The 12,734-nt window shown below is 41.9% G+C and overlaps 1 protein-coding gene across 3 annotated transcripts in view; it reads left to right on the plus strand.

The window, feature by feature from the left end:
- Positions 1 to 12,734, plus strand: part of PTPN12 (protein tyrosine phosphatase non-receptor type 12) — a 53,452-nt gene that overhangs the window by 20,836 nt on the left and 19,882 nt on the right. For all 3 annotated transcript variants that reach the window (XR_014026792.1, XM_081330344.1, XM_081330345.1), the window contains exons 2-7: positions 2,204 to 2,312; positions 5,639 to 5,715; positions 8,687 to 8,782; positions 9,935 to 9,973; positions 10,479 to 10,550; positions 11,164 to 11,223. Coding sequence is in view for 2 of the 3 variants with exons in the window: in XM_081330344.1 (XP_081186470.1) it covers positions 2,204 to 2,312; positions 5,639 to 5,715; positions 8,687 to 8,782; positions 9,935 to 9,973; positions 10,479 to 10,550; positions 11,164 to 11,223 (453 nt within the window). In the remaining variant the exon portion in view is untranslated. The remainder of the gene's footprint in view (positions 1 to 2,203; positions 2,313 to 5,638; positions 5,716 to 8,686; positions 8,783 to 9,934; positions 9,974 to 10,478; positions 10,551 to 11,163; positions 11,224 to 12,734) is intronic.

Below are 12,734 nucleotides of genomic sequence, written 5' to 3' on the forward strand. Positions count from 1 at the left end.
ATAACGGAAGGCGTTCTTTTCTGTAGCACGGTGGCCGACCTTTATTGCTAATGGGCTGTCCATATTTATTACCAGCCGGTAGCCCTTGCAAGTATAAAAGTTGTCGCTTTGTGTGATTTACAGATTATCATTTTAACACTAGGTTGTTAAAGTTTAACTCGTTTTACAACTTAAGCCACAGTTGTTTATGCAAAAGGGTAATTCCTGGTTCATATCCCAATACAGTTTCTAGTACAAGTAGTCCTTGACTTAACAACCATTCGTTTAATGGCCATTCAAAGTTACAACGGCTGGGGGGGGGGGAAGTGATTTATGACCAGAGTTTGCACTTATGACCGTGGCAGCATCCACGTGATCAAAACTCACAGCACTTGGCAATTGACCCGTATTTATGCCGTTTCCAGTGTCCCAGGTCATGTGATCTTTTGATGAGCAAAGTCAATGGGGGAAGCCAGATTCACTTAACAACCTCATGATTCACTTAAGAGCGTCAGTGATTAGCTTAACAACCATGGCCAAATGATGGCAAAAAGGGGCACGATTCACTTAACTGTTTTGCTTGGCATTGGAAATTTGGAGCTCAATTGTGGTCATAAGTTGAGAACATCCTGGAACCACAAATTATAAATAAGTGAAGTCTGGTTTATGCTTCTTAGTCATACTGAGAGAGGGCAAATATCTGATGTGTGTTCCTCTTCATGAGGTTATTCGTGCTGCTTTAGCTAAAGTCTGAGGTAGCAAAAGGTGGGACATCTACGTATCATCCTGAGAATTGTAAGCTGTAAGACAGAGGTTCGCAAACTGTGGGCTGCGGCCCAGTATTGGGCCGTGGGCTGCTGGCCATTGGGCTGAGGGATAGGCTGGCCAGTGTGCACAGGTGTGCGTGCACATCCCCCCACTCGCACTAGCTGTGCAGCCACGGGGCACAAAAACAGGACGCCGCACCGCAGGGTGCATAAACAGGCTGCTGCCGTTCCTTAGGCTGTGAAAACGGGACGCCGCGCCGCCGTGTCATGCAAAAACGGGCCGATGCCGTGCCTTGGGCTGCAAAAGGGACACTGCACGGCGCAAAAACAGGATGCTGCGCTGCTGCGCTGTGCAAAAGCAGCTGGACGCCGCACCTCAGTGTGCGAAAACAGCCGACATCGCACTGCGCGGGGCACAAAAACAGGGCTCTGTGCCGCACAAGAATGGGGCAAGGCTAGCAAGACTCACTTAACAAATTTCTCACTTTGCAACATAAATTTTGCAAATTTAGATGTATAAAATTCTTTAGGGTCCTGGTGTAAATGAGCCCTAAGGTGAAAGTTATTTCTGAAGGAGAGTTAAAATCAGTTTCTTGTGCTTAACTTGAAAATGAATTAATCACTTTGACCAAAATTCAAGTTGTCTGTTCACCAGCAATTTACTAGTTCTTGGAGTACTTGATTATTCACATTGAACTTCTGTTGCACAAAACATTCTATCATTTTCTTTTATATATATATATATCAGTTAGGGACCACTGCAGTGGGAAGGTAACAGCGTTCCGTGCGCCTTTGGCGTCTAGTCATGCCGGCCACATGACCACGGAGACGTCCTCGGACAAGCGCTGGCTCTTCGGCTTTGAAACAGAGATGAGCACCGGCCCCTAGAGTCGGAAACGACTAGCACGCACGTGCGGGGGGAACCTTTACTTTTTTAATATATATTTCACCTTAACAAATAACGTCGTGTATGTTTTTGTGACTTAGAATCTGTACAAACAGTTACAATTGATAAAACAAGTGCTAGCAATTCCCTAAAAATTCTTCTCTATTCTTAGGCATTACTATATTACACGACTGCATTCCTGTTTAAAGCTCAGCAGATGAAAAAAGAATTGAGTGTCAGAAAATTGTGTACATTCCTGTGCCTTAAATCTCACTCTCATTTGGCTCCCAGTTACATGATCAATTTTTAATCAGCAGTAGCTCCAATAATTTTTCTGAACGCAGTAAGGAATTGGGTAGCTCATCCTAAAGTGCTCCCCCCCCATTAGCTTGTCCTTAATTTTGGAAATAAATGGTTCATGGTGTGTCAGTGAGAAAGCCATTATAGTTCACATAAAGAAAAAAGTTACAGAGGAAAGGAGAGAGAAATATTCCTTTGTAGCAGAGATACGAAGTGGAAAAGGGATTCGGAGCCGTTAAAGAAGTAACAGTTTGGAACATTTTAATTACAGAGATTGAGGAGGTTATCAACAAAATATAGAGCAGAAAAGATCTATCCAACCATGACTGGAGAAAAGGAAGAAAATGTGAAAAAGAACAGATATAAAGATATACTGCCATGTAAGTCGCAATCTCTTCTTTTTAATAATGTTTTTCATCTGTTTAACATTTACCGTCTTACACATAGATGAATTAGATGGTAATCATTTTTGGAAATGAATATTTTTCCTAAGCTTTTTCATCTGCCTATATTAATGCTTCTCTCTGTTTTGCTGTACTTGCATCTTCTATTTAAAAAACTTATCTCCAGTGTGGAAAGAAATATATTAAGTTTCGTGGCCAAACTAATGTAGCAAAAGTGGTTTGTCTGAATCATCAAACATGGTATTTATTGATAGATATGCCCATCTAAAGGTAAAGGGACGCGGTGGCTCAGTGGATCCTGTTCTCCTGCAGTCATGGCATTTTAAATAATGATAATTGCCTGTTGTTGTTTTTTTACTGCTTTTTATCTTCTTATAAATACAACAAAATAAAGAAATAGTTTCCTTCACTGCCTATTGTGTGATTAGATTAGCAGGATGCTAAGACTGCAGACAGTCTTTGATTTAGGACTGGTCCTTTAATGACTGTTCAAAGTTATAATGGCCTCTGAAAAGTTGCTTTATAGAATGCATTTCCAGCCATGATAAAATGTCACATTTTTATGTCAATGCCATTTGCATTTACAACCCATTGCCATGTGATCGCCTTTTGCAATCTTTTTTCCAAGCTCCCTAGAAAGTCAGTTGGGATGCCAGCAGAGGGGAGGGAGGGGAGCTGAAATTTCCCATGGGTTGCAGGAATGGAGCTGAAATCTTCAGTTGATGCCTCACGGCTGATTTCCCCTCCATGCACAACAAAAAGGGGAAGAATCTATTGTGGGACTGCAGGAACAGAGCTGAATTCCTAAAGACTTCTGTTCCTGCAGCCACCCCAAAGGATTTCCCCCTCTGTGTATGGAAAAAAGGGGAAGTCCTTCAGCAGGCTGAGAACAAAAGGGCTGCCTGCTGGAAGGATTTCAGCTCCACATGGAGTTGGAATCCTTTAGCAGCAGTCCAATTAATGATCTGGGAGAGAGCTTAATGACTGCAACCAGAAGTGCCGGGATTGTGGTTGTTGAGTGAAGGAGTCAGGTGGCTGTTTTGCCTAACGGTTGCGTTGCTCAGCAACCAAGATTAAGGTGTCAATCATATTCTTACTTTGAGGACTACTTGGACACATATCTAGAGTTAGCTAAAAGAATTGAGTTGAACTCCATGATATTTAAGAGGACAACTCTAAGCATTTCATGTTCTAGGGCTCATTTGCCTCTTTTCCTTATCGCAGCCCAGGGTGTTCTTAAAAACACACATACCCACACCCCTGAGGTTAGTGATCTTTGAAATAAAATGGAGGTGCATTTCACTAATCCAAGATATTGGTTGTCTGAAGTGAGATATAGCACAACTCCTGCTCATTGCACACACAGAGAGTAGACTGGATTTCTTCAATTCTACCGCTAGGGTTGTGTTATCCTCTGAATTTAAGAATAACACACTAACTTACAAGGGTACAAAGCAAGTTGTGTTGTAAAGCTTTTCTGTTCCCCCAACATAGGGTGAAACAGCCAAGGGCTGTCGCTAATCTCTCCCCATCCTCAAATCTGCTGCTTCACCTCCGAATGGGAAGTTGATTCTATGGTGTAATGGATTTTGGATGGTTGACATTCAAAGCTTTTGTGGAAGTGACTAATCAGGACAGGGAGTCCTTGAATTGCGACCACAATTGAGCCCAAAATGTCTGCTGTTAAGGGAGACATTTGTGAGGCGGGTTTTGCCCCCATTTCACGACCTTTCCTGCCACGGTTGTAAAGTGAATCGCTGCAGTTGATAAGTTAGTAACCCGGTTGCTAAGTGAATCTGGCTTCCCCGTTGACATTTGCTCGTCAGACGGTCGCACAAGGGGATCACGTGACACAGCATCCGTCATAAATATGAGCCAGTTGCCAAGCGTCTGGATTTGGATTGCGCGACCATGGGGACATCGAGAGGTCGTGACTGTGAAAAATGGTCATCCATCATCCTTTTCAGTCTGTTTTAACTTTTAATGGTTACTGTTGTAAGTCTATAGGTCTATAGCAGGGGTAGGCAACCCTGGCTCTTTTGTGACTTGTGGACTTCAAGTCCCAGAATTCCTGAACCAGCCACGCTGAGGGGAAAGGGAGAGGTTTCCAAGCTGAGCCATGCTGGCTCAGGAATTCTGGGAGTTGAAGTCCACGAGTCATAAAAGAGCCAAGGTGGCCTACCCCTGGCCTAGGCCTAGGCCGCTTTATGACTCGTGGACTTCAACTCCCAGAATTCCTGAGCCAGCTACACTGAGGGGAAAGGGAGAGGTTTCCAAGCTGAGCCAAGCTGGCTGAGGAATTCTGGGAGTTGAAGTCCACCAGTCATAAAAGAGCCAAGGTTGCCTACTCCTGGCCTAGGCCTAGGCCGCTTTATGACTCGTGGACTTCAACTCCCAGAATTCCTCAGCCAGCCACGCTGAGGGAAAAGAGAGAGGTTTCCAAGCTGAGCCATGCTGGCTCAGGAATTCTGGGAGTTGAAGTCCACGAGTCATAAAAGAGCCAAGGTTGCCTACCCCTGGTCTATATTCTGTAGAACTACAGGTAGTCCTTGACTTACTACCACTCGTTTAGTGACTGTTTGAAATTACAACGCCACTAAAAAAGTGACACGACCTGTTTTCCATGCTTATGACTATTGCAGCCTCCTCATGGTTACATCATCAACATTCAGATGCTTGACAATTGGCTTGTGTTTAGGACAGTTACGTACTCCCGGGGTCGTGTGATCGCCGTTTGTGTCCTTCTGACAAAGTTAATGGGGACGCCAGATTCATGTAACAACCGTGTTCCTAACGTAACAATTGCAGTGGTTCACTTAACGGCTGTGGCAAGAAAGGTCATAAAACGGGGCAAAACTCACTTGACAATGGTTTCGCTTAGAGGTTTTGGGCTCAACTGTCGTAAGTCGAGGACTGCCTAAAATTGGCATTTGATCTAGGCCAGGGGTAGGCAACCTTGGCTCTTTTATGACTCGTGGACTTCAACTCCCAGAATTCCTGAGCCAGCCACGCTGAGGGGAAAGGGAGAGGTTTCCAAGCTGAGCCAGGCTGGCTCAGGCATTCTGGGAGTTGAAGTCCACGAGTCATGAAGGGGCCATAGTTCCCCTATGCTGGCTCAGGCATTCTGGGAGTTGAAGTCCACGAGTCATGAAGGGGCCATAGTTCCCCTATGCTGGCTCAGGCATTCTGGGAGTTGAAGTCCACGAGTCATAAAAAGAGCCAAGGTTGCCTACCCCTGGGCTAGGGAGCACACGTCTCAGCTTGCAAAGTAATTTTGTTTCCCAAAATCTGCTGTATTTCAGTTGATCACAGTCGAGTTAAACTGACGTTAAAAACTCCCCCACAAGATTCTGACTACATCAATGCAAATTTCATTAAGGTATGTATGAATGTAATTGTATGGCCTTGTGGGATGTACATGGGAATCCTTCAAAATACTGACTTAAATTTCTCCCCGGAGATCATCCTTGGGAGGGAAGAATTGTGTGTGATCCTGTTGAGCTTTGAATGCAAAGAAGCTGAAATCCCCCAAACCAAGGGGAGAAAAGATAACCTTGTAAGCCATGAGTGCAGGAAACAATAATTGCCAAGCTAATGTAGCAAAATTAGTCACAAAACCAGAGGAAATAAAATCTCTAATTTTAGCAACGTGTAAATAACCTGTTTGACTGACTGTAGTAAGTTGAAAGTGGATAAGAGGCCTTAATTAAGAGATTTGAATAAAGTATATTAGTAAATGTATAATTTTTAATTAATCGCCTATTAGCATGTGATACATACGTTGTAAAGTACAAGCAATTTTTGAAACCTTTTTATTTTTGCCTTTAACATGTCAGTCATAAATTAACTTGTAATTCTTCAAGAAAGCAGAATAGGATAGAATAGAATAGGAATAAGAATAGAATTAGAAATAGAATAGAATAGAATAGAATAAATGGAATAGAATAGAATAGAATAGAATAGAATAGAATAGAATAGAATAAATGGAATAGAATAGAATGGAATTGAATGGAATAGAATAGAATATATGGAATGGAATGGAATAGAATGATAACTTTATTGTCACTTTGAATGTAAACTAATCGGCATACATTAAAATGAAACTTCGTTGCATTCAGCTCTCAAAGGATCACCACCGATATACACTACATAAATATGACAAAAATAAATACAGAATTATGCATATACCCACATATATTATATGGCACAGAGAAACAACAGTCTAGTTTGGGTTATGTATACATGTTAATTAGAATTAAAGTAACATCATTTGGTTTGTGTATTTATATTGCAGAAGCAATAATGTGTATTATTACTGCAATGGAATGGAATCACCAAAGCAGCTTATTGTTATTTTTCCTAACAGATTTATTAAGCATTATGACTGAAGAGAATCAAAGCAAATACTAATTACAAACATGCACAGTAAAATGCAAAAAAGTGTGGGGGAAAAAGAAAGTGTAACTTCCCCCTTTATTCCTCGCAAGTAAAAACAATTTTAATAGCATATCACCCTCTCTAGGTATAATATAATCTCTCTTCACCCCACAGTTTTGCTTTTTAAGCAAAAAAACAAAAACAAAAGGCAAACATTTTGTCAGTGGTTCATTGACAGTAAAAGTCCAATAAGGGCAATCATACATAACATTTTTTTTCCTTTTAGCCCTGCTTGAATAAGCTGACTTTGTTATTCCTTAAGTTTTTAAGAACCCTACTTTTTAATCCCTTCAAAAAAAGAATCCCAGAGCTAGCTTTCTTTCTATCTGCCTTTTTCAAGCCAGGCATTTTTCAGAATGTTACATTTATTTATTTTTATTTTATTTATTTTATTTTAATTCCATTTATATCCCGCCCTTCTCCGAAGACTCAGGGCGGCTTACAAGCTTAGCAGTAGCCTTCATTCTATGTATATGCCTGCTTATTAGGGCTTTCACACACACCCCAAGCGGCATTATTACAAAGTCAGCTTAATTGCCCCAAACAATCTGGGTCCTCATTTTACCTACCTGGGAAGGATGGAAGGCTGAGTCAACCTTGAGCCTGGTGGGACTCGAACCTGCACTAATTGCAGGCAGCTGGTGTTACTTAAGGAGGCATTAGCCCACTGCTCCACCAAGGAGCAGTGTATCCAGTATGTAAAATTTGTCATTTTGTTTGTTATTTCTAATAAAATCCTTCAAGATCTTAACAGATAAACATCTTTTTTTGTTTATCCGGGAATGAAAAGTTATCCAAGTAATGCATCTCCTTTAGGGAATACTGTAGGTCATCCATCAGCTCCATTTGTGTATCCATGAGCAGCTTATATAACGGAAGATAGTTATTATGGGTTAGCATTTAGGGCTTTGGATCCTTGCATCTGTAGTGTCTTTTCCTCAAAAATCAGATGAGGCACTTCTTAACAGCATCCTGTATCCTTTAAATGAAATCTTAAAATTGGACGTTGAATTTGCTTTTTTAAAATCAACTGTTTCACTTTAGGGATATTGAGGTCAAAACGAAAAGCAATCGGTTAAAGAGGAAACAATTTGTACATTTTGCAGCCTGTAGCTGGAAAGAAAAGTTAACAGTGCTCCTTGAGCATTTGGACTGTTAACAGGGAATTTTTATGGGAGGGTTTGCTATTAACTTGTATTTCATTAATTTAAAAAAAATGGTATTGGTCTAGCATTTCTTTAACTTTTCCTTTCGGCTTGAAAAAGTGAGTTTGTGGAGACTTTGCATCTATGTTTAAAAATCTACGGAGATTCTCAGTCTATCCAAGTCATGGTTGTCCCAAAGGTGCTTTTTTGCAAGAGGCAACTGGACTTTCTTGTTTTTCTCTGAAGACGTTTTGCTTCTCATCCGAGGAGCTTCTTCAGCTCTGACTGGATGGTGGGGAGTGGAAGGATTTATACTCCTTGCAGACAGCTGGTCATTTGCGTCCTTTTAGGAAGCCGTTGAGGTCACCTGGAGGATTATCTGTGTCCTCAGGGTCACCTGAGTGGTGCAAATGGGTGTGTGGAGCCTTCTTGGAACTGTTGAAAGGACTGTGTGGTAGACCGGAGATAGATGATGTCGCATCCTTTGGGACTCTCTAAAAGGATGCAAACGAACAGCCGTCTGCAAGGAGTATAAATCCTTCCATTCCCCACCGTCCAGTCAGAGCTGAAGAAGCTCCTTGGATGAGAAGCGAAACGTCTTCAAAGAAAAACAAGAAAGTCCAGTTGCCTCCTGAAAAAAAGCACCGTTGGGATATTTTTAAAATTCACCTTCCACTCTTTGGAACAATCGTGGACGTTTTATGCACAAACCGCCTTAGAACGCCTCTCGTTCCGTTCTTACTATTCAGTTGCCTGTTGCAATTTTAGGGAGTACACGGACCAAAGGCCTACGTTGCTACCCAGGGACCACTAGCCAACACAGTAATCGATTTCTGGAGGATGATATGGGAGTACAATGTTGCGGTAAGTTAACGTTAAGTACTGAATTGATTATACTACGTGAAATTTTGTTCCCTGGTTCAACTGGGGTAGAGATTGTCGCGTCCTCACATTCGGGAGCAGATTGGACGAATGTCAGTAGTGTCCCCGCCGTTCATATTTCTTTCAGATGACTTCAAGGCGAATGAGAGCAGGAGGCTTCTGGAAGGCCCGATGCTCTACAGCCGTGGTGGCGAACCTATGGCACGGGTGCCACAGGTGGCACACAGAGAGAGCCCTCTCTCTGGGTACGCGGGCCGCTGCCCCAGTCCTAGGCCTTCAGCTGGGTTTTATAAAACGTTTTCGCTTTAGGCCTCCGCCTCCGTGTGCAAAAAAAAAAAAAGGTTCAGTCAATCAATTTCAACTTCTCGCGGGAAAAAAAGAATCTCGCAAAGTTGGAATTGATTGATTGAGCATTTTACTCCCACCCAGTCTGCCGTTACCACTGCAGCCACGCCCACCCAATGGGCCACGCCCACCCAATGGGCCACACCCACCCAATGGGCCACGCCCACCCGGCACCTGATGATATAAGTGGGTTTTGGGTTGCAGTTTGTGCACTCGGTCTCTGAAAGGTTCGCCATCACTGCTCTACAGGAAGTCCTCAACTTACAACAACAGGTCATTTAGTGACTGTTCAGTGGTACCACGGCACTGAAAAAAAGTGACGTATGACTGTTTTTTCACACTTACGACCTTTGCAGCATCCCCGTGTTCCTTGTGTTCAAAATCCAGACGCTTGGCAACTGACTCGTGTTTATGACGGTTTGCAGTGTCCCGGGGTTATGTGATCCCCTTTTGCGACCTTCCGACAAGCGAAGGCAACGGGGAAGCCAGATTCACGTAACAACCGGTTTATTAACTTAACAGCTGCAGTGATTCGCTTAACAACTGTGGAAGGATAGGTCATAAAATGGTGCAAAACTCAGTTAACAAATGTCTCACTTAGCAAGAGAAATAAATGTTCAGCTCAATTGTGGTTGTAAGTTGAGGACTTCCTGTACCTTTTTATGTCCAGGGGGCTGAAGATTACATTGGAACTGTCAGTTGATTCAAAATGCGACTCCCCCACATATTGGCATACAATTTTGGCAATGTTTTCTAGACCCATTTGGGTTTTTGTTTTTTCCTCCCCAGATTATTGTAATGGCCTGTCGGGAATTTGAAATGGGAAGGGTATGTATGAGTCACATTAATTTCCTTGCCACATTTGCTGTGGGTGATAATGAAATTAAACCTTGATTTAGCAGTTTTTGATTTACTTAGCGATTTTAAAAAAAAATATCCAAAGAGAAGAACGCAACTAGTTTATTAATTTTGTTTATTGACCTTAGGAGTCTCTTTTAAATCAAATAGCATTTAGAATTGCATTGTGCCACTTCAATCACAGGTTTATAAAAATGTATATGTACCCTGCTGAATTTTAAGACAGATCCTAATACTGCTCTAAAATTTCAAGTTTCAAAACGATTAAATGCAAAAAATGAAGAAAGTAGACTGGGAACTGCCCTGTAAACCACCCTGAGTCCTATGGGAATAGGGCGGTATACAAATCCAATAAAATAAATAAATAAAATAAACTAAAAAGACTGGGGGGGGGGGCTTTATGCAGATAAAGTGTAAAATGTATGCATTCCAAAGTGTGTATATTTTTTTTAAAAAAAACTCATTTTGCTAACAGAAAAAATGTGAACGTTACTGGCCACCGTATGGAGAAGAAGGCACTTCCTTTGGACCATTCCAGGTTTCTTGTGTAAGTGTTTTTATGACTGATAAGTCTTTTAATGGAGTTGTAGTTTGTGCTTAATGTGCGCAGTTGTGTGAACATTGAACACATAAACCTATTTTGCGTTCTTCTGCAGTTACATGCATTAATCAGTAGTGGGTTTGAAGCGTTTTTTTTTTTACTTTGAGTAGATTCATGCATGAGTAGCAAAAGCAGATATTTAAAAGTCTTGGTAATGCTGCATCGATGCATTGTTCAGACAATAACTTAGAATGAAAAAGAAATGTTTTCCATTAATAACGGAGCATTTTTTCCCCCTCAAAATTATCCTGACAAAAAAGAGGAATTGTAGATTAGTCTTATTTACATTATAGTTTAACATGAAACCATGCTATGGGTTATCTCTTGACCTGGCCTCTCTTGTCGACTCTGATGCGACTAGAAAATTAGCAGATTTTATTTCCTTTTTTTTTAAACTGCCACAGTTCGATGATTTGCACAAATCTGGATAGACTGGTCAATCTATGAGCCAAATTTACTGTCGCTTTTGTCAAGCTTCCTAAACCACGGTTTGAAGTTGGCTCTTGGGTGAGTGTGTCAAAGTGGGCAAAGTCTTAAATCTGCTTTCTTTTCTGTTTAGGAAAGTGAACAGGTCAGAACAGATTACTACATTAGAACCCTGCTAATTGAATATCAGAATGTAAGTAGATTAAAAAAAATACATCTCTTTCTCCAATTAAGCTAAACAGGGTATAATTCTTATTTCGGTTAACCCTTGTGTGAAATTGCTTTTGTTCTTGGTAGCTTGTGAGTGGAATAATGTTGGTGAACAGTCGGCAGGTAAATTCTGTTCAGCTTCCAAGAATAGGCATTTGAGAATTTGAGATTTGAGAACCTGCAGGAATTGTGAATGATTCGTCACTTTTAAGAAGAGACTGGACAGCCGCTTGTCTGGAACGGTAGAGGGCCTCCTGCTGGAGCAGGGGGCTGGACTAGATGACCTCCAAGGTCCCTTCCAACTCGATTATTCTGTTATTCTGAGTGTCTCAGACCCCCGAGAAATGATAAAATGTTCCTTTTTTTGTTCTTTGTTACCTGCCGCTCTTTTTTTCTTTTTCATTTTTATATATAGTTGTGCATTTAGCTGTACAGTGTCCCCTTTTCAGGTAAAGCGGCGGGGGGGGGGGGAACGAGAAGAGGGCAGTGTGCTATTTGACTTATTTATGTCTGGTAGTTTGGAAGGACTAAGGTAAGGTGTCCCGTTTTTTTTTCCACTCGAAACAAGGCAGGAAGAATCTGAGGCAAGCTTTCCTTTAGCTAAAGAAAGACTTAATGACTAACAGTAATAGCCTTAGGGCAAAATGCCAGTGTAGTCACTGGACTAACAATGAGAATGAAAAGCTAAGCAGTTGCAAATGAGAGGATGCTTCTTGGGTAGACCCCCCCCCCACTCCCCACCCCCCAGCAGGGGGTGATGGAAACAGAGGAGCTTCCAAATCACTAGAGCAGGGGTCCTTAATCTTTCGGGCACCGAGGACCGGTTCCGTGGAGAGAGGCTTTTCCGCGAACCAGAGCGGGCTTGGTTTCATGTCCTGCCTGCATCCCACGGATGGGGCTTTGCTTGTTTGCGCGGACCGGTTTCTAACATGCCGCGGACCGGTGTCGGTCCAAGGATTTGGGGACCCCTAACGTAGAGGGATTGCCTCAACTATTTCGATTTTTTATTTTTTTATTTTTTGGATCTCGACTTTCACACGATAACCCCTTCACTTACTAAGAATTCTGAGGAATTGGCTGGCTGGGGAATTCTGGGGGTTGGAAGTCCACAGGTCTTAAAGAGGCCAAAGTTGGACCCGTCGGATTGAGATGTTTGACCTCGCAGTTTTACAGGCAGGTTTCCAGTTGAATATTAAACCTGGAGCTTTTTTACCAAACCTACGTTGTTGTTTCCCCCCCCCCCCAAGTGCAGTTCTTTAATTTATTTTGATAGACTATTATTGCATAGTATCCCAAATATAGATATAGATATATATATATAAGTTGGAGAGCGTTTTTTTTTAGGTTCTGTCTTTCTCCCGTTATTGTAAAACTCAAAAGAGAGCCTCCAGCAGATGTTCCAACTAAATCAGACTTAACCAGTTGATGCCAAGCTATTTATACAAGTTCCTTGAGTGTGGCACAATTACCCACGGCTAGTGAGAAATTTGAGAA

This window comes from Vipera berus, assembly GCF_964194415.1.
Source record: "Vipera berus genome assembly, chromosome: 6".
Classification (NCBI taxonomy): domain Eukaryota; kingdom Metazoa; phylum Chordata; class Lepidosauria; order Squamata; family Viperidae; genus Vipera; species Vipera berus.